The sequence below is a fragment of the Corvus moneduloides genome, chromosome 2 (assembly GCF_009650955.1).
Source record: "Corvus moneduloides isolate bCorMon1 chromosome 2, bCorMon1.pri, whole genome shotgun sequence".
Classification (NCBI taxonomy): domain Eukaryota; kingdom Metazoa; phylum Chordata; class Aves; order Passeriformes; family Corvidae; genus Corvus; species Corvus moneduloides.
The window spans coordinates 80,566,224-80,588,324 of NC_045477.1; the positions used below are offsets into that span (position 1 = coordinate 80,566,224).

The 22,101-nt window shown below is 43.8% G+C and overlaps 2 protein-coding genes across 5 annotated transcripts in view; one reads left to right on the top strand and one right to left on the bottom strand.

The window, feature by feature from the left end:
• The first annotated feature begins 2,787 nt into the window (after window positions 1-2,787).
• On the top strand, window positions 2,788-19,106 carry CLDN10 (claudin 10). Its single transcript, XM_032100055.1, has 5 exons — window positions 2,788-3,072; window positions 9,823-9,984; window positions 10,151-10,232; window positions 17,199-17,306; window positions 17,992-19,106. The coding sequence occupies exons 1-5, from the start codon at window positions 2,853-2,855 to the stop codon at window positions 18,104-18,106; spliced, it is 687 nt and encodes a 228-aa protein (XP_031955946.1). The 5' UTR covers window positions 2,788-2,852; the 3' UTR covers window positions 18,107-19,106.
• A 350-nt stretch (window positions 19,107-19,456) lies between these two features.
• The window catches only part of DZIP1 (DAZ interacting zinc finger protein 1), a 40,944-nt gene continuing 38,299 nt past the window's right edge, over window positions 19,457-22,101 (bottom strand). For all 4 annotated transcript variants that reach the window (XM_032100054.1, XM_032100053.1, XM_032100050.1 and 1 more), the window contains 2 exons: window positions 21,395-21,566; window positions 19,457-20,647 (listed from right to left, as the gene is read on the bottom strand). In XM_032100054.1, coding sequence (XP_031955945.1) covers window positions 20,565-20,647; window positions 21,395-21,566 — 255 coding nt within the window. In that variant the 3' untranslated portion in view covers window positions 19,457-20,564. The remainder of the gene's footprint in view (window positions 20,648-21,394; window positions 21,567-22,101) is intronic.

Below are 22,101 nucleotides of genomic sequence, written 5' to 3' on the forward strand. Positions count from 1 at the left end.
AAAGCAAAGGCCAAGTCTTTCACACAAATCCAAAGGCAGAGCTATGGTGGCAGGAAGACAGAGGTTGAAGTGAGATACAGAAATGTCTTCATATGGATGTTAAAGTTCCTACCACAACAACAGTGAGAAAAGAGACCATTGTATCCTGGAAAATTGGAACATGTATTAGTTAAGCTCACGGTAAAGGGACTTGCAGTGGCACAAGAGAAAGAAGCTGAAAAAATTAGACAGCCTCACAGGTGAATGTTGTCCAATGTCTTATCCCTGCAGATTCTAGCCAGCATGAAGAAAATGCCACAGGGGAAGAGTATCTCTTGCAACTTCCCTTACTCTTCAGCCTGGGGTGAGCACTCAGCTGTGCATTACGTCATTTTGGGTTTGCATCACCAAAGATGAGATCAGAAGTGCAACATCTTGCTTTGATTTTACATGAGGAAGATGGTGACAACTGGACTAGTAACATAAAACATCCTCAAAAGCAACAGTGTCAGGAGATGAAAGGAGGAGCCTTTTCCTGAAGCTAACGCAAGTCTGGTACTCATGTGTACTGAGGCCACTTTTCAACATCCTGGATAGAACAGGGTTTACAAGGGAATTAATGTATAAATTAGCCCTGCTTGAAGGGTCCTTATGGACAAGCAGAGAGTGGGTTTGAGGTTGAAATAACTTCATCTGTCCTAAGCCACCTGCATGGGCTCCCCCTGAAGTCCCTGGCAGCAAACAGGTAGCCATCAGAGAGATGTGGATCCACAATGCACGTGGCAGCTAAGTCAGGCTCTGTTGAAAGCAGCATGGTCTGGGACAGCACAAATTGTTGTTGGACATCACAGCCAGAGGCTACAGCAGCTTCAGCAGGACTACCCACCCTCAGCGGGGGCACTCACCAGCCTGCCACTTCTGCTGGCCCTCTGGGAAGCGCTGCCTATGCTCTTCAGGAAGATCCTCTTCCTCTCCTTCCCAGACTCAGAGGCTCAGAATCAGAGGCTCAGACTCAGACCTAGAGGTATCCTGGATATGTTCCTATCCTTCAACACTCACTCCAGCCTTCTGGTTATTGCATGGCAGCACATCAAAAAGTTCTGATGGGCCCTGGTCAAAATTTGCCCAAATGCTACTCCCTGGATTCACCAAGCAAAGCAGTGTTATCAACAAAAGAATAGGTGAGCTTCCTATGTCAAGAAAACACGATGACCCAGGTTTGGACTCAAGTCTCCTGCCTCAAACTTGATTAGATACTAGTTGATAGCTTGGATTGATCTACTTTACCACCACCAACATAATTCCAGTCTGCAAGATATCAAAGTGAGATGATAGGAGAAAATATTCAAAAAATCTTTCTTTTCTTTTTCCCTTCTGCTGCCATGCCCACGATAACTAGACTATAACATCATTGAAATGGGACTTGGATCTATGGTCATCCTGGTATTCCAAAGTGAGCTCTGGCTACAGCCTGACACCGCACTGGAGGGTGGCTCACCTACTTGATGACCCTGCTTCTTTGCCCTCCTGGAGAGAGAAGAGGGCATCTTGGCACGGAGGTTGAATGGAGCTGTAGCACGCTCCATGCCCAATGCTGCTGTGCAAACAAGCCTCCTGCCTGCTTTCCCCTCTCCCTCTTCCCTGCCAATGCTGCTGTGCGTCACCTGCAGGTCAGAGAGTACCAAGGAGGCAGAGGGCAGGCAGAGAACCACTACGTCAGTAAATGCATCTGTGGACCCCCCTTTTATCCTGCTGGAGCATTAACAGATCAACAAACACCCTGTTCACACCTTGGATGTGTGTGAGCTCTGACACACATCCAAGGGTACACCTAACTCTGAGGGTTTTTTCCTTTTTTTTTTTTCAATCTAGGTCTGTAAGGTGATTACATCCGGGTTTGTGTCCACACGGCAAAACCAAAGACCATTCATCAGAAGAATAATGATGCAAATATGGCTTCTTATCCTCCAGTGATTGCCCATCTGGCAAAAAGTTTTAGAAAATGTAACAATAGTTTTGAAATAAATAGGAGGAAAGTAAAGACCGGCAGTGTACTTTCCACATCAATGGCAAATATACTACTGATGTGGAAAGCAAACAGCTTCAAACAAGAGGAGAAACCACTGTGGATAACTCTCTCGACCTGTGAGCTGCAGGCTCAAATGCCACTGCATTAAAACTGAGGTAGAAAATCCCAAGTTCATCACCTCACATTGCAAAAACAGGTATCAAATGCTGTATCATCTATGGCTGGATAATATCAGGGGGTCAACTGAAATTCAGAGGATTAAAAAACCTTGCAATGCATTTCTAAATCTTACGTCCCTGTAGGAATATGGAGCGCTCACGGTCGGCACACCTGTATTCTGCAAGCATTCCTCAAAGACACCCCCCTGGCAAGGCTGTTTGTGGCGAGGATGGCGGGGGGCCATACGGAAACAGATGCAAACCTGCAGCTACGGAGGAGATGCTAAGGACGCACCTTTCCCGCTGCTGCCACTCCCTCCCGACCCCCGCACGAGCACCTGCAGGGGAAGGGGAATCTAACCCCAAATTACAGGTCACGCCGCTGTTTGTTTGTTTGTTTGTTTTCGGGTCTGGTTCATATCGCCACCCCGGGGAGCGCCCCGCCGGACCGTGCTGGGGTCCGCTCCGGGGACCCCGGGGCGATGCCGGGGCCGGGCGGGGCGGGGGCGGCCCCGGGGCGATGCCGGGAGCTGCCGGTGCTGATTGGGCTGCACGGCCGCGGCCCCCGCCCCGCCGCGCTCGGCTCGGCTCGGCCCCGCTCCGCCCGCTGCTGCCGGGATCCCCCGCCCCCGGGCTCGCCGGGATCCGCCGCGGCTCCGCGCCGCCCGCCGCCTGCTGCCGGGCCCATGGCGAGCACGTCGGCGGAGATCATCGCGTTCCTGCTGACCATCTCGGGATGGGTGCTGGTCTCCTCCACGCTGCCCACCGACTACTGGAAGGTGTCCACCATCGATGGCACGGTCATCACCACCGCCACCTTTTGGGCCAACCTCTGGAAGACCTGCGTGACCGACTCCACCGGCGTCTCCAACTGCAAGGACTTCCCATCCATGCTGGCGCTGGACGGTCAGGCTCCCGCTGACCCCCACTCCGACACCTCCCCGGTGTCCCGTGTGCGGGAGCTCCCGGGGCCGCTCCCGGGCCGGCCTCGGCGGGGCGGGCGGGCAGCGGGGGTTCGGGGTGCGCCGAGCGGGGCCGGGGGCGGCGGGGACCCTGACGGAGGCGGCTCCCCCGCGGGCTCATGGGCAGGTGCCCCGTGTCCCCAGGCAGGTGGCAGCGTGCTGCTTGTGCACACCTGTGGAAGTGGGGTTTTTTCCTCCCAAAAACCTACTGGTTGAGATTTGTGCCCAAGTGTCCGTTTTGGCCTCTCGTGCTGTCACTACCTGCCTTTTTGTCCCCATCAGAAGAGTGTGTGTGTGGATTTGACACGAGAAGAATGCAGGCAAATTTTTCTTGCCGATTTATTCTCCGACTGTCGTGACATTCCTCTTTTTTATGGTTTTGCCAGCCATGCAACGGTCAGTGGAGAAGAACAAGCCTTGGCGTAGTTTTGTTTTAATTAATGTTCCTTTGCTGGTTTTGCTAAGCGGTTATTAACTCAGATGTAATTGCTTCATTGATAAATGACAGTGTAAAAGCTCGGGGCAGTCAGGGATGCAAAAGTATGCAGAAGGGATGCATAGCTTTGCTCAGCTTTAGGGCAGTATTATTTTGAAGCAAAGCTAAGAGTTTTGCTATAGGCCTTGAAACCAAAGATTGAGTTGGTGCTGTTTTTTTTCCCTGATTAAGGGGAAACATTTTTGCCCTTTAAGGAAGCTGTACTGAGAAGCTGGTTCACTGCAGGAAATCTTTACAATTAAACGTTTAGTTGATAAATGCACACCGATTATGGCTGGTAGAAACAGGAGAAGTGTGTATGTCATCCGTTTATAGGTTCAGCAGTGACTGTAAAGAAAGGGAGAAAGGTTTCTAAAATTATGGCACCTTTTCTAAGTTTTTATAATTATAAATTAATGCAATATGCAGTGTTCCAGTGGCTTTGATACTCACAAAAGATCATGCCTGCTGTTCACAGTTTGGCAAGACATCCCCTTTGCACTGGAGTCTGAGAAGGTATTTTGGTGTTAAAAGCTCTGATTAAGAGGAACGGAAGGTCTGTTAATCTAATCACTAACAGAGATTAATACTATTGTAATGGGGATTAATATGAACATGACGTTAATACCAATATCAGAAAACCTTTAACCTCTGTATATAGAAAGGGCTGAAAGAAGTCAAGATACCAAAAAGAGGTAACACAGGCAACCCTTAAGCATCACTATTGCAGGATGTTTCCCTCGGGTGAAGTGCTGTTCCCCAGACCTTCTTTTGACCCAGCCCCATGGAGGCAGAGGGATTTGCCAGTTCCTCCAAAGGGATAGGAGAGCTGGCTGGCCTCCATTGACATCAGTCACTCTGTGGCCAAGTGTAGCAGCTGAGAATGTAGTTTCCAGGACTGGGCAAGGAGCTGTGGTCTCTGTGCAGGCAGGCACGGAGTGATCGTTGGTGCGAAACCGTTTGGATCCCTTGAATCTATTGTTTAGCTGTTCTTTTAGGTCTGGTTGAATCTGTTTTCAGAGTAAGAAAAGCATAGTTACAAAGTATGCAGAATTGGGAACATTTAAATTATCAAGAAGACAACGACACTTGACAGCAAGGTCCTTACCACCCATTCCCCCAAATGCTTGTGCATTGAAACTTTGTGTGTTGGGTAGCATGTTCCACTTGGCCAAGGAATGAGTTTTCAACGTGCCTTGTGCACAGTGAAAGAGCCATCAGGTCATTTTGGACAGAAGTGAATCTGAAATGCACATCTGGAAGAGCCCTGTCCTAATCCTTCTGGCCAGGTTGTTTATCAGTAGTGGAAAGTTCTCAGCTTCAGTGTTTCTCGATAGCATCTCTAAATGCTATGGGGCCAGCTTCTGGTACCCAGGCACAAAATGAACGAAAGGCAGGCTGGAGGGAGGGTGATGTACCCCCCCAGCACAGACCAGGCACGCTGGGTTGGGTCAGAGGGGCAGCCACCGCAGTCAGGGGTGCTTTCAGTAGGTAGCCTAGCCCAGACTCCCCTCCTTGTGGTTACAGCTCTGCAGGGAACCTGTTAGCAGCTGACTGTGGGTGTGTATGTCCCCTCTTCACCCTAAACCTTCCCCTGTGGGGGAGTGCACTTCAGGACTGCAGTGTGTCACTCGTGGCTTAAAGAATTTCTGTCTCAACAAGTAGACAAATCTGCCTCAGCCCTTGTCTAGCCTCTCCCTTCGCTGCTCTTCCTCTTTGGCCAGACTTACATGTCTAAGGTGGATCTCATTCCCTGTGATTGGGAATGTGGGAATTTCCTGACTCCATCCTCAGGTGGGGAACTCAGAAGACACAAAACGGCAGATCTGGTTTCCTGTTTTCAGTGAAGTGTTTGTGAGCAGAAACAATAACCCTATAAAGATATATGTAGTGACAATATGTTGCTCTCCTCAAAATGGTAGAGCATGAGTGGGAAATTACTAAAAATATTTCTGTTCTCCCACGGAAATGTGGCTCTGTTCCACTTCTCCCTCACACAGATGGAGAGGATGTGCCTCACAGAGCAGTTCCTCTTCTACGGAAATATTTTTTTTTGGTCAAATCAGAAACCTCCAAGTGTTTCTGGACTTCTTATCCACAGAGACTGCTCAGGTCTTCCAGGGGATCAGAGGCAAAATGAGGGGGAAACAAATCAGGGTGTCACTGTGCTTTGAGCAACCCTGTCTATGCGAGGTGTCCCTTCCCATGGCAGGGGTTAGGAACTAAATGACCTCTGAGGTCCCTCCCAACCCAAACCACCCGATGGCTCTGTCATTCTACGCCAGTTGCTGGAGTTCTCCTGTGGAGTGCAGGAGAAGTCCTTCGTTCTTCAGAAGCAGTGTCATAGTTCAGGTCAGGGGTGCTCAGGAGATAGTTCCTCTTTACCCTTGTTTTGGTTTGTATCATGGAGTGGGCTTGGGCTGTCCTCTCCAGATTGCTGTGGCATGGCACAGCAGCAGGGCTGCCCTGATGGCTTTTAGGCCATCACTCCACATGAACAGTGTCCAGAGAAAATTAATTGTGGTCCCCTTCCACCTTTATGCCCTCCTGTAGAAGAAATCAATTTGGCCAGCTGTCATTAAGTGCTAAGCCCCACATTCTGTATGCAAGCAAAAATGTTCTTCCTGTCCATGGGACTTAAAGTCATTTCGGGTCTAGTTTTTGTGCCACTGTTCATGGGTGGAAATTTACTGATGAAACCACCTCCCCAAAAGAGGACCTATCAGTTTCCATGTTTCCAACAGTGGATCTGATGACCTTTTGCAAGATCAGAGCTGAACAAAAATTCAATTATGAGCTAAAAGAGGGTATTAGAGCTTAGAAAGACGTACAAAAGCAATGGGTGTGTACTTTTGGAAGGAATCTGTGCTGTATCTGTAAGGTAACCTCTTACACTTCACGTGATGCAGACTGCAAAATGCCACCAGAGGCATTTATTGTGAAAGTGGCAGTCCCCAGAACTTTGCATATATATTTTTTTGCATTGTGTCATATGATATGAGTATATGAATGCCTCCTAACTCTTTGTAAGCATGAGGCAAGTGTGAGAGCAGTGAGGCAAGAAAGATGAAGCTCTAACAAGATTAATTTGAATGCAAGACAAAACACATTTGTTTAAAAAAAAAAAAACAACCCACCTTGAAATAGGTTTCTCTTGGAATGCTGCTAAACATGACTTTATGAGTAATGCATGTTTGTCTGCTTGTCTGTTTAAAACACATGGCTTTTTGCTGGTTGGGAGCTTCATTTGGGTGGTTGGTATGTACATGACAAGTTTCCTGCAGGAGCTGGTGCAAATACAGTCAATAAAGGACAGGTTTTAGTCTTGAGTGGAGGACTGTGAAGAAATCCCTTTTACAGTCCTCTTCATTATCATAGAATCACAGAATGGTTTGGGTTGGAAGGGACCTTAAAGACCATCTAGTTCCAACCCCCCTGCCATGGGCAGGGATACCTCCTACTACAAAGGTTGCTCAAAGCCACATCCAGCCTTCAACACTGCCGGGGATGGGGCATCCACATCTTCTCTGGACAACCTGTCCCAGTGTCTCACCACCCTCACAGTAAAGAATTTCTTCCTAATATCTAATCTAAATCTCCCCTTTTTCAGTTTAAAGGCATTTCCCCTTGTCCTGTCACTACACACTCTTGTAAAAAGTCCTTCTCCACTTTTCCTGTAGGCCCACTTTAGGTTCTGGAAGGCTGCTATAAGGCGTCCCCAGATCTTTTTCTTCTTCAAGCTGAACAAGCCCTACAGGTCTTGGTGACCAATATAATCTTGCTTTCTTGAAAGCAGGAAAGAGGTTTAGTTCCTCCTACAGGCAAATGTTATACAGAGTTTGAATCTAGGATCTAAGCAATAGGAGGTTAGATTTGGTGAAAATGTTGATTTCAACTTTTCATGCTTCCTAATGCTCCTGTCAACCTAATGGGACTAATAGAGCCTTTTGCTTTTCCACAGTACTAGTGTAAACTGTGAGGTTTTTTCCCGTATATTTTGTTTTAAAAGTGTGTGCCAGTTGGCTGATTGCTGTGTGAACTGAAACAAGCTGTGCTGTAGCTGGCCTGCCGAATTCGGTGAATTATTTAGTGAGAAAGGTTATTCATTCAGCAGAACTGAGCAGTCCTCCAGTTCGTGCTGTTTATAATTGAAAATGATTTCTGAGTGAGCAAGTTAATTATTTCTTGCTGTCTCACTACCCTCTACCTATTTTAAAACTGTGTATTGACCTTCAGGAAAAACTGAATTTCAGCCCTGTGGTTACTTGCAAATGCTGGATATTTTGGTTGGGGTGAATATTTACTGGTTTTCCTAGGAGGTTCAGACATAAATAAAAGTTTGGAGGACCTCCAGGTAAACACGTTCATGGTTCAGCACTTTAATGTGTCAATTAGCTAACTAACACTGTCAATAAATTGGACCTGTCAAAAATAATAGCTTCCTTTCCAGTCTTCATCTCGTGCTTTACCTGTCTGCTACAAGAAATACATTACACACCACCTAAAGCAGCATAAGCCAACTTTTCCATGCCTATAGCAAAAATTAACAAAGCAAGGCTGCTGTCTTCAAACCTGGGTCTCACACAAATTCCTCTCTCTCTTCCATTCCAACATGTGAGCCATATGACAGTCACACTTATTTCATTGACTGTGTATTTCTTTAGCAGGTGGGCTACAGAAGCATGTTGCAAATGAAAGAAGTCCACCTGTGTGCCAGCAGATGTAGATAAATGCAGTAGGTTGTGTTCACAGATGGGCACCATAGCTCACAGGTTCAGTAGGCCTGCTAAAACGGAGTGTTGTGTGCTACAAATGGCTTTGTTGCACAAAGCTGTGAATCAGTGGGGGATTTAAAACATTGTTCAAGCATGGGGCAGTTGTCCTGTAGCTGATACGCCTTCAGCAGTGGCTAAAGGAGGTGGCAGTAAGGATAGCAAAAGGTGGCCAAGTGTCTGTGGTAGCCATCTGCATCTCAAAGCAAAGCCCTGCCAGCCAGACACAGATTTCTCTGTCATGAACGTATCCAATCTCTTTTTGTGTCTCTGTAAACCCTTAGTGTCCACACATCCTGTAGAAGGGAGTTCCACAGCTTCATTTTACAAACAAGCACACCTTTTGTTTTGAATCTCTGCCTTCTGTTTTCATTAGATGTCCTCTAGTTCCTGCTTTAATATATTGTTTTCTTACATATTAAAACTTTTATGCAGGGTTTGGTGGGGGTTTTTTGTTTATTTATTATTACATAAAATTTGGTGTAATAGGCAATGACAGTGTGGTTTAGCTCTCAACATTTCCACCCACTGGAGATCAAAGCAAAAAGAATGAATACCCTAATAGTGGGAGTTCACTTTCATTTTAACTGAGATGTAACAACAAGTTATGAAGAAAAACATCTTGTGATGGTTATTCAGCTGTGTAAGATTGCAGCGTTCCACCCTGTAAGCAGCGATATGAGATTATCACAGTCTTTCAATTACAAGATATTCCCGGAAGGGAGAAGAGGCCAAGCAGCCCATTGTCCCATTGAACAGCCCTGCCCTGGGAGGTCCCTCTGGGGGTGGTCTCGGGCAGCACAGCCAAATTGTTTGTGGCTGAAGCCAGGTGCAAGCCCTTTGTCCAGGTTTAAATATGTCAGTGATTTGCTTTATCCCAAGGGACTACTGCTGTCCATGGAGCTGAGTGCATGGCTGACTTCCTTGCAGAATGAGGGCCTTCTTGGCACATCCAAATCAAATCAGTGGCACATCCAGACAAGCCCAGGAAGGCCCAGGACCCCAGCCAGGGTCACTGCTGCCAGCCTCAAGGCTAGTCATATTATATCTGCAGCACACATGCACAACAAGGCTGATGTAAGACTTGCTTTGTGTGCACGGGGTGGCTCTGCAACCTGTGACAGCCCCTCATCAGACCATGTGGAGTTTCTCTTCTAAACCTCATGGGTACAACCTCTTGCAGATGCTACACCCGGTGTCATGGGATTATATTTTGGAGCCCTGAGTGTCACAGTATGTTTCTTACAAGCTAGACTCAGGTGATGATGCCCTGTGAAGGGCACACATCACCTAGAAGAACACACCCAGTAGTACAGTGATGCTGTTCCAGCCAAAGTCTGATTCCATTAACAATAGTGAGTGCCTGATGCTGCACAGAGAAAGGGGAACTATAGCAAAACCCGTCATGGTCCCAGTTCTCATATTAGCCTTGCTCTTTCTCTCACAGGTTACATCCAAGCCTGCAGAGGATTGATGATCTCTGCTGTCTGCCTGGGCTTCTTTGGTGCCGTTTTTGGACTGGTTGGGATGAAATGTACAAAAGTCGGAGGCTCTGATCAGACTAAAGCAAAAATAGCTTGTTTAGCTGGACTGATTTTCATACTCTCTGGTAAATATATACTTTATTTCTATCAGTTTGCATATTTGAAGTCATACCGGAGCCGCTTCTTTTCCACAGAAACCCGTGCACAATCCTCCATGACTTCGTTGACTTCAGGGTCAGGCCCAAACCTCTGCTGCCAGCTCCACTGAATGGTTTGTCTTATGCTTTTCAGGGCTGTGCTCTATGACTAGTTGTTCCCTGTATGCAAACAGGATTACGTCTGAGTTCTTTGACCCTTCTTTTGTTGCACAAAAGTAAGTACTTTCCTATACCCGTAAATCTTTCAAACAAGTAGACCTTACATTTCCGACTGTGCACCAGCGCCTGTTTAGGTAGAGAGCAGCTGCTTCTTCCCTTGGGCAGAGGAGGAGAGTGGGCTGCAATTTTACTTAATCACAATTTCTAACTGGAGTAACCAGGTGCTGAAATTCAATGAACAAACACTTTGCTGTGCAGTGACTGCTCTGCAATCCGTGTGCCCAGCTCTACTGCGGGCTGGCAGGGCAGCTGGGGTTAATTGGGAGTGAAGCCTGACTGGATGCCAAAGGTGCAGCAAAAGGATTGCACAAGACAGAGGGGCTCGTTAGGTGCATCATTTGATAGGGAAGGGAGAAAAGTATTTCCTTGAGCCTTTGATAGAAGTGGTTTCCATAAAGGTGTCAAGCACTGCGCAATCTTGATTCCTCGGGAGGAGAGGTTTCTGCAGGCTTGGTGGAATTTTGCTGGCAGATTTTCAAATCCAGGTGACTGAAATTTGGATCATAAACATTATCAGAACCCATGCTCTTATAAGCACGAACATAAATGCTTTGCCTACACTTGCAATTAAATTTGAGGGAGTGAATATTTATAGAATTTTAGGATCCATATCAAAAATAATGAGCATCCCTAAAGACTCCCTTTAAAGCTGTGCAAGTTCTCAGGACCTGCAAAGGAAGCAATCCACAAACCAGCGCTTGCATTTTGGATTGACATCTTAACTAACAAGTCTGAAAATGTTGGCTGTAAATTATAGCATCATAGACTTTCCTGTTTTACCTTCATACATGATGGAAACTCTTCTTTAAAGGCAAGGATTTTCAAGTTTTCTTGGCAGTGATTCCAGTATATGTCAAACACTGGGTATACGTTTCCCTGAAACCCAAGTAAGGGATCAGAAAGGAACCCTGAGCCTTTATGTTTCTCTTCGATAGAAAGAAAATAATCTGAATAAATAAAGAAAGAAAATAGTCTTAATAAATAACACTAAAGGGATCTACATTTGCAGTAGGGTTGATACTGCTTTTCCTGTGTTGAAAACAAGTTTGTATTCATTTTCTCCATAATTCTCCTATCGTTTCTGTTTATTTGATACAGTGAAGAGAGGATGAAAAGGGGTCCAAAAGAAAGAAGGATGTGAAGCTCTGTGAAGAAAATGGAGCCTGGCTATATAGACAGAAGTTAATTATTCATCAGGCTTACTGTTCTTAGTGAAAAATACCATGGTTGTTGCCAGAAAGTCCTTTTCCTACACTGTATTCCTACACTTGTTTGCTGCAAAAAAGCAGGCAGACCTCACAGTGGAATTTTACTGTGAAGGAATGAGAAATCCAGTTTAAATATTGAAATAATGGTAGTAAAACATCCTCTCCAGAAACTACCTTTTTTTCTGGAAAACCAGCACAACTCAGCTGTGGGCAGACATAATCATGACTGCAAAGATAAAGGCAGAGAGGAAATCTAGAAGTTTTAATTTGAGTTGTGCACAATGCATGTAGCTCATGCCATGACCTTGCCTCAGACTGAGCTAATGATGGCATTCAGCTCCTTCCTCTCTCAACCAATGTAAAATTTCCTTTTTGTTGCCATCTGTGAACCCTTTCTTTGTTACACATTGCAGGAGCATTTAATATGCTTTGCTGGTATATTATGGAAATTTGGTATTGTCTCTTCACTGAGAGAGGATTTCGGCCTTTTGCCTTTTACTGCACATTTCTCTCCTGAAGTTATTCTGGCAGTGTCAAAGACAGGCTTGAGATACTGTTGGTGGGAAACAAATGACACAAGATGTTCAGCATCTTGTTTCAGCCATCAGGATTTCCCTCCAGCCTTCTTTACTACTTTTAATTAATAGAACACTAACTCTTACAGTCTTTATCATTTTTGTCCCTTGCCACAGTTTGAACTCACATAATCATGATCATTCTTATTGATAAATGGCGTTGTTTATCCAAATTATCTGACCAACTTCCCATTGTCTCTTATAGAGAATTGCTTCCCTTCAGCTTTCTTGTCCCTGAATTGATGGTGCATAGTTCACAGTCTCCATTTTGATAGATTTGAATCTGTTCTTTATTTTCAAAGGATTGTAAAAATCAGACAATCAAAGTGTTCGTTTCCCCTGGGTATTTGTACTGATTTGGAAGGAAGGTATGAAGGTCTGCTCTTTATGTAAGCTGATATCCAGTCAGCTGATGAAGCTTCCACTGGTTTGCTTGGAAGTTTACTTCATGGTCTTAATGTGTGTGACAACTAGAATATTTTTCTTCTGTACTGATATTGTACTTCAGTTCTTTCACTGAATTATGCCTCCCCAGATTTGGGAAGAATTAGAAGAAAATCTTCTTTTAGCCTGCTTGGTTAGTGCAGCTGAAGGTGGCTTTCAGTTCTCTGCAATTGAATTCACATGGTCCTGAGTGGTCACCACCTCAAAGCCTCTTCATCAACTTCTCGCTCCCGCCTGAGCTGCCAGTGATCTCCAGTCAGATGGATTTCACAGACTGGAGACAGTGGATATGCAGCCACAGACTTCAGACAGTGACTGCTTTGGTTCTTGCAGCCTAGAGTTTTAAGACTAGAGGAGTATGTTTCCTGCGAAGTTTTCCATGATAAAGGGGGAAAGGGGAAACAGCAAGTGCAGAAATTTATTCTAAAAAAGCCTATCTTCTCCTTTTTCTCTTTTTCTGGAGGTACCAATGTTTATAAGGGTTTCTTTGTAGGGTAAGGTTTTTTTACGTATTAGATTTTGGTGGGCGGTTTGCATTGGCTTTTTAAATGCTGAGAAGATCACAGAATCAGAGGATGCCAGGTTGGAAGTGACCTCAAGGAGCATCAGATCCAGTCTATCTTGGCCACAGCATGGTCTAGATAAGATGGCCCAGCACCCTGTACAGGCAGATCTTAAAAACGTCCAGTGTTAGGGAATCCACCACTTCCCTGGGAAGGTTATTCCAATGGCTGATTGTTCTCACTGTGAAAAATTGTCCTTATGTGTCCAGTTGAAATCCCCAGGGGTAACCTGTACCCATTACCCCATACCTTTTCCATGTGACTACTTGTAGAATGGAGTCTCCATCTCCTTTTTAGCCACTGTTCAAATATGGAAACATGATGATAAGATCTTCCCTAAGTCTTCCTTTCTCAAGGTTGAACAAACCCAGTGCTCTCTGCCTTTTCCCACATGACAGGCTTCCCAGTCATCTTTGTGGCCCCTCTCTGGACTCTCTCCAGCTTGTCCACATCTATTTTGCACAGCAGAGACCAAAACTGAGCACAATATTCCAGGTGTGGCCTGACAAGCACTGAGTAGAGTGGGTGTCTTGGGGTGACTTCACCCCAAGACAGTGGGATAATGATTTCTTGATCTCTTCTTGATCATCTACCCAGGTGTTCCTGCAGGGTGGCTCTCCCTTCTGAAGTGTCCCCCTCCCCACTCACTTTGGTATCATCGGAAAACTCCATCAAGGATACACTTGATCCCATCATCCAGATCACTTGCAAAGATTTTTAATAGTCCAATATTAATCACTGGGGAAGTGTACTTGTGACATGTCGGTTTTAACAGGAGTCAAAAGACAGGTTGGATAAAACCCAGGGAGCCATACAGATGTTGATACTCAATTTAGAATCTTGTGTTTTTCTCCTAAGTACGAGTATAAATATCAGAAGGGTTGTTTTCTCTGTTTGAAGATGTGGAGGAAAGACCAGTTAGGTCAGCTCTGCAACTCATTGTCCTGGCAGTCACCCAAGATGGGTCGTATACACAATCTGTTTAATCATGGTATAGTAAAAAATGTTGCTTCGAAAGGTCAAACAATACTAACTACAAAGGCCGAATCCCAGGTCTTCTGTCTCAACTAGTAGGCACCAGTCAGGTACCCCTTTTCTACCCAATTCTATCAAATCTAGTCTTGGTTTCTTTTCTGTATGACTGAAGAGCTTCAGGAAGGGAAGATGGTGCTTTGTCTCCTTAAATCCCTCAGCCTCTGGCCAACCCTTTAGTGTTGTTAGATAAAAATGTGGAAACTTGTGTTTCTCACTTTCTAGGCAAATGATCTTGGCAAATAAGCTGTTACTGCAACAGCCTTCCTGGACCTTGGTCCAGTTCTGTTCTCCAGCACTGTGGTGATCTGCATCGACTTCTGTGGGGAGCCTAATCCTGGTCCACATACCTTAGGTGTGCTCTGGCAGTCCTATAGGGATGAAGGGATCCCCAGGATGGGGCTTACCTCACACTGAGCTAGTCCCTTTGGTCTGCCTTTGCAGATCAATAAAAGAGGTGCCTGGAAGGTGTTTCAGAAGTGCACTTTGAGTGTATTTCTGACATGTTGACTATAATGGGATCTTGGGTGATGAGCTCTGATGCAGATCTCTGCTTCTAATCAGAGAAACCCCTGTACTTGGACAGACAGAAATCTTGAATAACGTAAAAACTGTAGCACATGGTTGGAAATTAGAGCATAGGTAGAATTAAAGCTTTAGGGCTTTGGCAGATTTTGAAGTGAAACAGGACTGGGTGCAGGGTTTTCCAGGGTGAAAGGAGCTATGGTTCCCAGCAGTTTAAGTTGGGGTTTGGGTCCATAAGCCCCACACTGATGTTGAGGAAAGGTTCTGAGTCAGTTTCAGCTTAAGCTTGGTGTCTCCAAAAAGGAAGCCTGAACAAAGAAATCCCTGGGCCTTTATCCCCTCACAGTCTGTGCACCTGATCCTCACGTGCTCTTCACGAATCTTGCATGTGCCTCTTGGTCCACTGCTGATTTATGGTCTGGGGTCTTCTAACACCTCACTGGATTCTTTCTCCATGTCCATGTGGGCAGACCATTCATTGTTCTTATCTTCCAGCTTGGGCCAGCCTTGGGGCCCTCCAATGTCAGCCTGGTTATCTTCAGATAAGGGTTTTCTCTGTTTATTCCCCTGCTTGGCCTTTCCTGCTGACAAACACAGTTCATTTAAAGTTCACCTACTTTTTGTGAACAGGGCACACTTCATGCTGAGCTGTAAGCAAATTACAATTAAACTTAAGCCTACACAATTAATTGCTAATATTCTATAAGTAAACTTAATTTAATCCCCAGTAGCTGGGTATGGAGAATATTTGGGGGAATCAAATCCTTTTGTTAGCAAAGGATAATAAATAAAAGCTCTATTTCAATGATGTGAACAGAAAAGGAAAAAAGAGCCTAGAAGTTGAAGCAGTAGTGAGGCCATGAAGAGTCAGGTGCAAGTCCCATGGAGTGTTCTACCTCTGAGCTCCAATGTTTCTATTGCTTTTTGGCACTAAACCCCTGGGTCACAAATTACTCAAGCCTGGGTGCCCATAGCATGTAGCAAAGATATCATAAGTGTAGATTTTTGTCCCTGTGTGACTATTTCTTTTTTTCCAAAGTCTGTGCTTTACCTCTGGCTAGGCTCTCAAGAAAACATGGGAAAGTGATTTTATAGTTCCTCAGCCACTGCTCACCCTCTTGTGACCTATTATATAAATCACTGTGTCATTTTTTGGGTGTCTGGGCAATTTTTGAGTGTTTCTGCAGTGCCATTTTGTAAAGATACAAGTTTTTCAGAACAGCTGAGGTATTTTCAGTTAGATATTATGGTAATGTGGAACTGGGGCCTGTGCATGAACATGGAAATGTTCAGAACTAGCTGAGAAGCAAAACTACACAGTGTTGCAGTTGCACAGGCAAGCTTTTAATTGGCTGCCTCACCACAGTTCACAACAAATCAATTTAGTAGCATCTGCTCAAACAGTATGGACACCTGTTTGATAACAGTGGGTGGATGGGGGACAGGGGCCTGTGTTTTCCGTGCAGGATCCAGAAGTCTGGAGCAGATAAAGGTCTCCTTAAGGGGAAACTGCAGCAGAGAAAGAGCAAGAGACACACTGTGTGTTCTAAAGGTGAGGCATAAGAGACTCTGGAGACTGTTGGGCTGCAGCCCAATGTGGGTTATCCTAAAAGTGCTTTAAGAGTGGTACTCAGGCAAAGAGCTGGGGAATGAAGCAGACAAGGGGCAGCCATGGTTTGCTGCACATCTTGAAGCTCCAGCGTTAAGGGGAAAGAAAAGAATCTCTTCCTGATGCCCTTCTTTCCGTTCATTTACTACTGTTGCTTTAGAAATGTGGACTTAGCTTTGTGGGATAATGCTCCCAAAGCACCACTGTCTCCTCTTAGAGACAAAGAGCAGTTCCTGGCAGCAAACAGTTTGTGGCTGGCTCAGGCAGCAGAGGGGACCATTGCTGGTGACAGGGAGCTCTGCCCACAGACGTGTGGGGGAGCAGTTTCTTCCAGATAGAATCCAGCCACAGGGACTGGAGAAGGAGAAAGATGCTGGAACCTGTGTGTGCATATGCTTGTACCAGACACACCTGCGTATGTATATTCATATATTGCACATATGTGCATATATATTGCATGTGCTTATTATGTGCACGTATAAAATCCTCATGTTTCAAGCAGGCTGGTGTGTGGATAACGAGGGAGGGAGTCAAACAGATCCTGAGAGGGAAGCTTAAGGAGAGTTGTAGGCAGAATTTGTAGTCTCTGGCTCAGCAAAAGCCCCAGTCCAGCTTGGCTTGGGAGCCAATGGGAACAAAACTGAAACGGAGGAGCTGGTGCTGTAAACAGGCCAAAGAAAGATGTAACCCCACAGCAGAGCAATCCAGGAGGAGACGTGCAAAGGCCAGGCCTTTCCCTAACCCTAACCCCTAACCCTAACCCTGGCTGTGCAGGGAGAGAAGCATTGCCCAAGCATACTGCAGGGACAGAGTCTGCCTCCCGAGTCAGAGGGAAATAATGACAAGAACGTGGGTGAATGGCAGAGCTGCCGATTTTGTGGTGGATAATGTATGTGTCAATGGAAAGTTATTAGAGAAAAATAAAATATTTACTTATTGTATTCTGGAAATAACCCTGTTAAATGCATGCTCTCTTTTGTTAAATATATTTATTGACTTCTTGTAGGTATGAATTAGGAGCAGCTTTGTTCATTGGATGGGCTGGAGCTTCACTCTGCATAATTGGTGGCATTATATTCTGCTTCTCAATAGCTGAAAATAGTAATTCTGCAAGGTAAAACACAAGTTGTACTTACTGAAAGAAATCAATACCTATGCATTTGTACCTGCTATGTGTATGCAGTTTGATTACTGTTCCAAAACACTTTGTAATGAGATTCAGAAAGAGATTGTGTGGATAAAAGAAAATAAGGGGATTTAAGGATAATGCTCTGTCCATCATTAATGTAATTAAGAGCTATTGACTCAGAACAAATACTTGTGATATATATATGTATTTCATAAATTTACTACAGCTGGAAAACAGTGCATTCACTGATGTAGGAAAAGTGGTCAGGTCACTTTAGAGGCATGAATAGACAAGTTTCTTTGATCTCAAATCATCATATCGAAAGTGAGCAGTGGTGGCAGTGGGCCCTCCAGCAGCTGATGAGGGGTAATAACAAAGAGGAACAGCTGCAGGGAGTAACTGTTCACCTAGGATCTGCCACAGCTTTAATTCTTTCATGATTGTGCCCTAATTTACTTAGCTGTGAACGAGGGATATTGCAAAGACAGATGGCTGGAGTGGCCATGTCAAACTAGAATGGGAGCACAGAGACCAGGAATGTGCCCCCTCCTCTGAGATTTGCAGGTACATTCACATGCATTTCTTCTAGCTTTATTACTATAATGCCTGGATGCAGAGATGTCACTTGTCTGTGGGATGAGGTGTAAATGGTTGTTTTTTTTCTCTTCAGGAGGGGGTATGCCTATAATGGAGCCACATCTGTGATGTCATCTCGTACAAAGGTCCACAACAGTGTCCCTGACAAAACCCCACCCAAGCACTTTGACAAGAACGCTTATGTTTAGTTGCACTCTTGGAAGACTCAAAGCGTTTTAAACATGATTTTGTACGTTTCATTCAGAGTGATTCTCCCCACCCCAACCCCAATGTACTTACCACTAAGTCAATGACTTTTAAAAATATTAACTTGCAGCTTTTTACATATTGATGTAAATTTTATTATATAATATTTTAAGATTGATGTTGGTCTTGTAAAGTTTATACCTGGAAATCATGAGCTGATGTTGCATTCTTGAAAAAAAATAAATGATGTATTTACTAATTCAGTCTGTCATGTCAGCTGCTTATGGGAAGGGCATCACACCCATCATATTGGCATATTGCAGGAATTTCTGACATGGGTTCAGTGCTGGACAGAACAGTCAGTTGGAATAAGAAGAATAAGAAGAGGAGTAAGAAGAGACTGCATGAAAATAAGTATGGGATTTGGGGAAGCAGGAGAAAGTAGTCGGAGTCAATTGTTAACAAAACCAAACCTGTCACACGGGAGGGTCTCGGATGGCCTCAGCAGAGCGTGTGCTGAAAAGGACGATGACACGCCCTGCTGGTGACAAGGCACCTCCAGGGGTTGTTTTCCTTCCCTCCCGCCAGGCAGGCTGCTGGGACACCTTCGGCTACAAAACATCTCAAAGCACCGACCTGCAAAAGGGAAGGAAAAACCCCACGCAATTCCAGCGGGTCAGCTCTGCCAATGGCATTCCTGAAGGGCCGACCGAATAAAAGCAGGCAATACTGAACAGCACAGTTTTAGATAATCCAGATTGAATTACAACAGTTCAAAAATTCATGTAGTATTTTTGCTTTGTCTGTCCATAGAAATGTGATGGCTTTTGAGGGAGTATTTGTACAAGTCTATAAAAGAGAACAGATTACAAATAACCACAAAATGCTTTCTAGACCGAGTCCCTAAAATCAGACACAAACACAGGTTTGTCGTGAAGTTTAACTGATGGATCTTTGGAGTTTCAATAAAAATTGGTTATTTTGGGACAACACTGGAAATATGAAAAATGAATAGACCTATTTATAATGACACAGTAATGAAAAAATTTTGTATCTGATGTTATCTAAATTACGTCAGAACTAAAAAGTCTCTCAAGGTTCTTTTTGTTTTACATTATTTCTGTACTTCATTTCAGTTGAAACACTATTGTGTTTTTTTAAGAAGGCAGCCAATATGGACAAACCAGAAATATCAAGTACTTCTGCAACGGCAGATCAGTACTTTCCTTACTGCAGCTTGACATTTAATTTTTTTTCCCATTGTTGTCCTTTTATACTAAAAAAGACTCAACTCCAATACAAAGAAAACCCCAACAAACTAACTTCCCCATATAGGAGGCATTTAATGATGATCAGTTTTAGAGCTGAGGCTTTTTTATTTTCATTTGGTGTTTATTGTAAACCATGGTAGAAACTTAACAGTTTAATACATGGACAAATTTTCTTTAAAATGTTGGCAATTTTCTATAAAGTTCATGATAAAATACAAGAAAATATGCATTAAAAATTGTATAAAGTAATACTCTGCAGTATATTCTGTTCATTGGTTAACAGGCTTTCTTGCAAGACCAGTTTCAATCTTTAATGTAAACATTAGAGGCAAAATCTTCACCTCAGTGAAATGAGAGAAACTTTCACCACTGAACTCATGAGTGTGCTGGTTTGGGCTGGGGTAGAGTTGATTTTCTTCACCGTGGCTGGTATGGGGCTGCGTCTTGGATTTGTGCTGGACACAGAGTTGATAAAAAAGAGATGTTTTTGTTATTGCTGAGCTGGGCTTGCACAGAGCCTTTTCTGTTTTTCATACCTCCACACTGGTGAGGATATTGGGGGTGCATGGGAGGTTTGGAGGGGACACAGGTGGGACAGGTGACCCAAACAGACCAAAGGGATATTCCAGACCATATGACATCATGCTCTGTATATACAATGGGGGAAGAAGGAGGAAGAGGAAGACATTTGGAGTGATAGAGTTTTGTCTTCTCAAGTCCCCATTACATGTGATGGGGCCCTGCTCTCCTGGAGGTGGCTGAACACCTGCCTGCCCATGGCGGGCAGTGAATTAATTCCTTGTTTTGCTCTGCTTGTGTGTGTGGCTTTTGCTTTTCCTTTTGAACTGCCTTGATCTCAACCCACAAGTTTTCTCACTTTTACTCTTTCAAGTCTCTCCCCAGTTCCACTCACGAGGGAGTGAGTGAGCAGCTGTGTGGGGTTTGGCTGGGTTAAACCACCACAAAGAGAAAGAAGTTTGTCACTTTGTTTCCGAGTAGACATGGCCAGTAATGCATATTTCAATACTCTTTTTCAGAGTCAGACTGAAAGACACAAGAGCTCTGTATAGAGTATTCTTTGTTATTACAGGACCAATGAGAAAAATTACTGGGAAACACTTGAGGTTTTTGCCTGCATTTTGAAACCCAGCAGAGCCAAAAGCAGGATGTCCCATCAGGAGTGGAACAATCATATATCTGAAGAATCACTCCAGTCTGTTACAGTGACTAAGCTGCTTTTTAACGTGCTTGTATTATCAGCTTCATGAAGGCCTGTTAAAACAAAGAGACAAAAAAATTAATAGTTATTAATACTCTTTTGGGGATATTTTTACTTTGTCTATGAGACAAAATGACATGGTACGTGAGCAAACACCTGTGGACTTCAGGAAATCCCAAATTTCAACCAGTGAGGAAATGACAGGTGTTGATAATATGTAGACAGTTTCTCTCACAGAATATAAAGCACAGTACAAGCAGTCAGTGTCAACCTTACTTTCCATTCAAAAATAACCAGCAGTATCTTTATGTGACTGACACAGCTTTAACCTTTACATACATTGAAACGTTGGGGTTAGAAACTACTATATAAATTTTATGTAAGATTGAGGCTTTTACTTCAGCACTAGTTCAAATATTTATCTCAGCCTGGTAGGTCAGTTAAGTATCTTGAACAAACTTGAAATGTTGTTATTATTCTCAAGACAAAGCAAGTTCCCTTTTCCCTTGAATTTGGGAAGAAAAAAATTCCTGAATGATTTATTTTTAAGCTGAGGTTGAACTCTGATAATATTATGTTTTAAAATCTCAAATTTAAGTTGGCATCTCTGTATATTTACGTGTATGTGGTGTACCTATCACTAAGTATCATAAAAGTATGATATTTATATGGCAAAAAACCAAACACAGAGTTTTTCTTACTTATTCTTTTCTTACAAAACACCATCTATTGAATTACAATGTGTAATAAACTGTACTTAATCCTCCTCTAGGTGGGTCAGTCACTTGTGAATATGTTACCTTCCTCCTTTGGTGAACTCTTCTTGGGAAGACCCCATGCATGTACCACAGACGCAGCATTGGGCTCATTTTTCTGAACTGTCAATGCCTTCTGACTTCTATCATCTTTCATCAATAAAATGTCTTCCTCTACTGATGATATATCCCAATCATCTTCATCAGGTTCTGTGAGCTAACCAGGACAAGAAAAAACAGGCATTTTTCCTCTGTCTGTTCAAGCTGCGCTGAGATCTTTCCTAAACTCAACTATGTGAAACTGCTAAAGAAAAATGCACTGGCACATGGCCTTTATGACATCTATCACCACACTTTTAAAATCCACATTAATTCAACTACCTAAATGATATTAATTCACTGTTACCATTCCAAAACTAAAAATAGTTTGGTTTTTTTTTTCTAAAGTCAGGAACTGCAAACATTTGAAGTTCTGCCAGTTCTTTATCTGGCATAAACCTCTTTTTCATGTATTACGTGCCAGCCTTAAAAAAGGATTATCTTTTCTGGGATATTCCAGTGAGATGAAAATCCTTTAAGCATTAGAATGTGTATTACTTACATGAAAATAAAGATATGATATGCAAGGTGGCAGTTTACAAGCATTCTGTAGTCAAACGAGGAAAAAAATAATTTGGTAAAGGCCTTTTTAATTTAAAACTAATTTACTTAAAAAGAAAATGAAACAAGGAAAATTAAAAAAACCACATGGT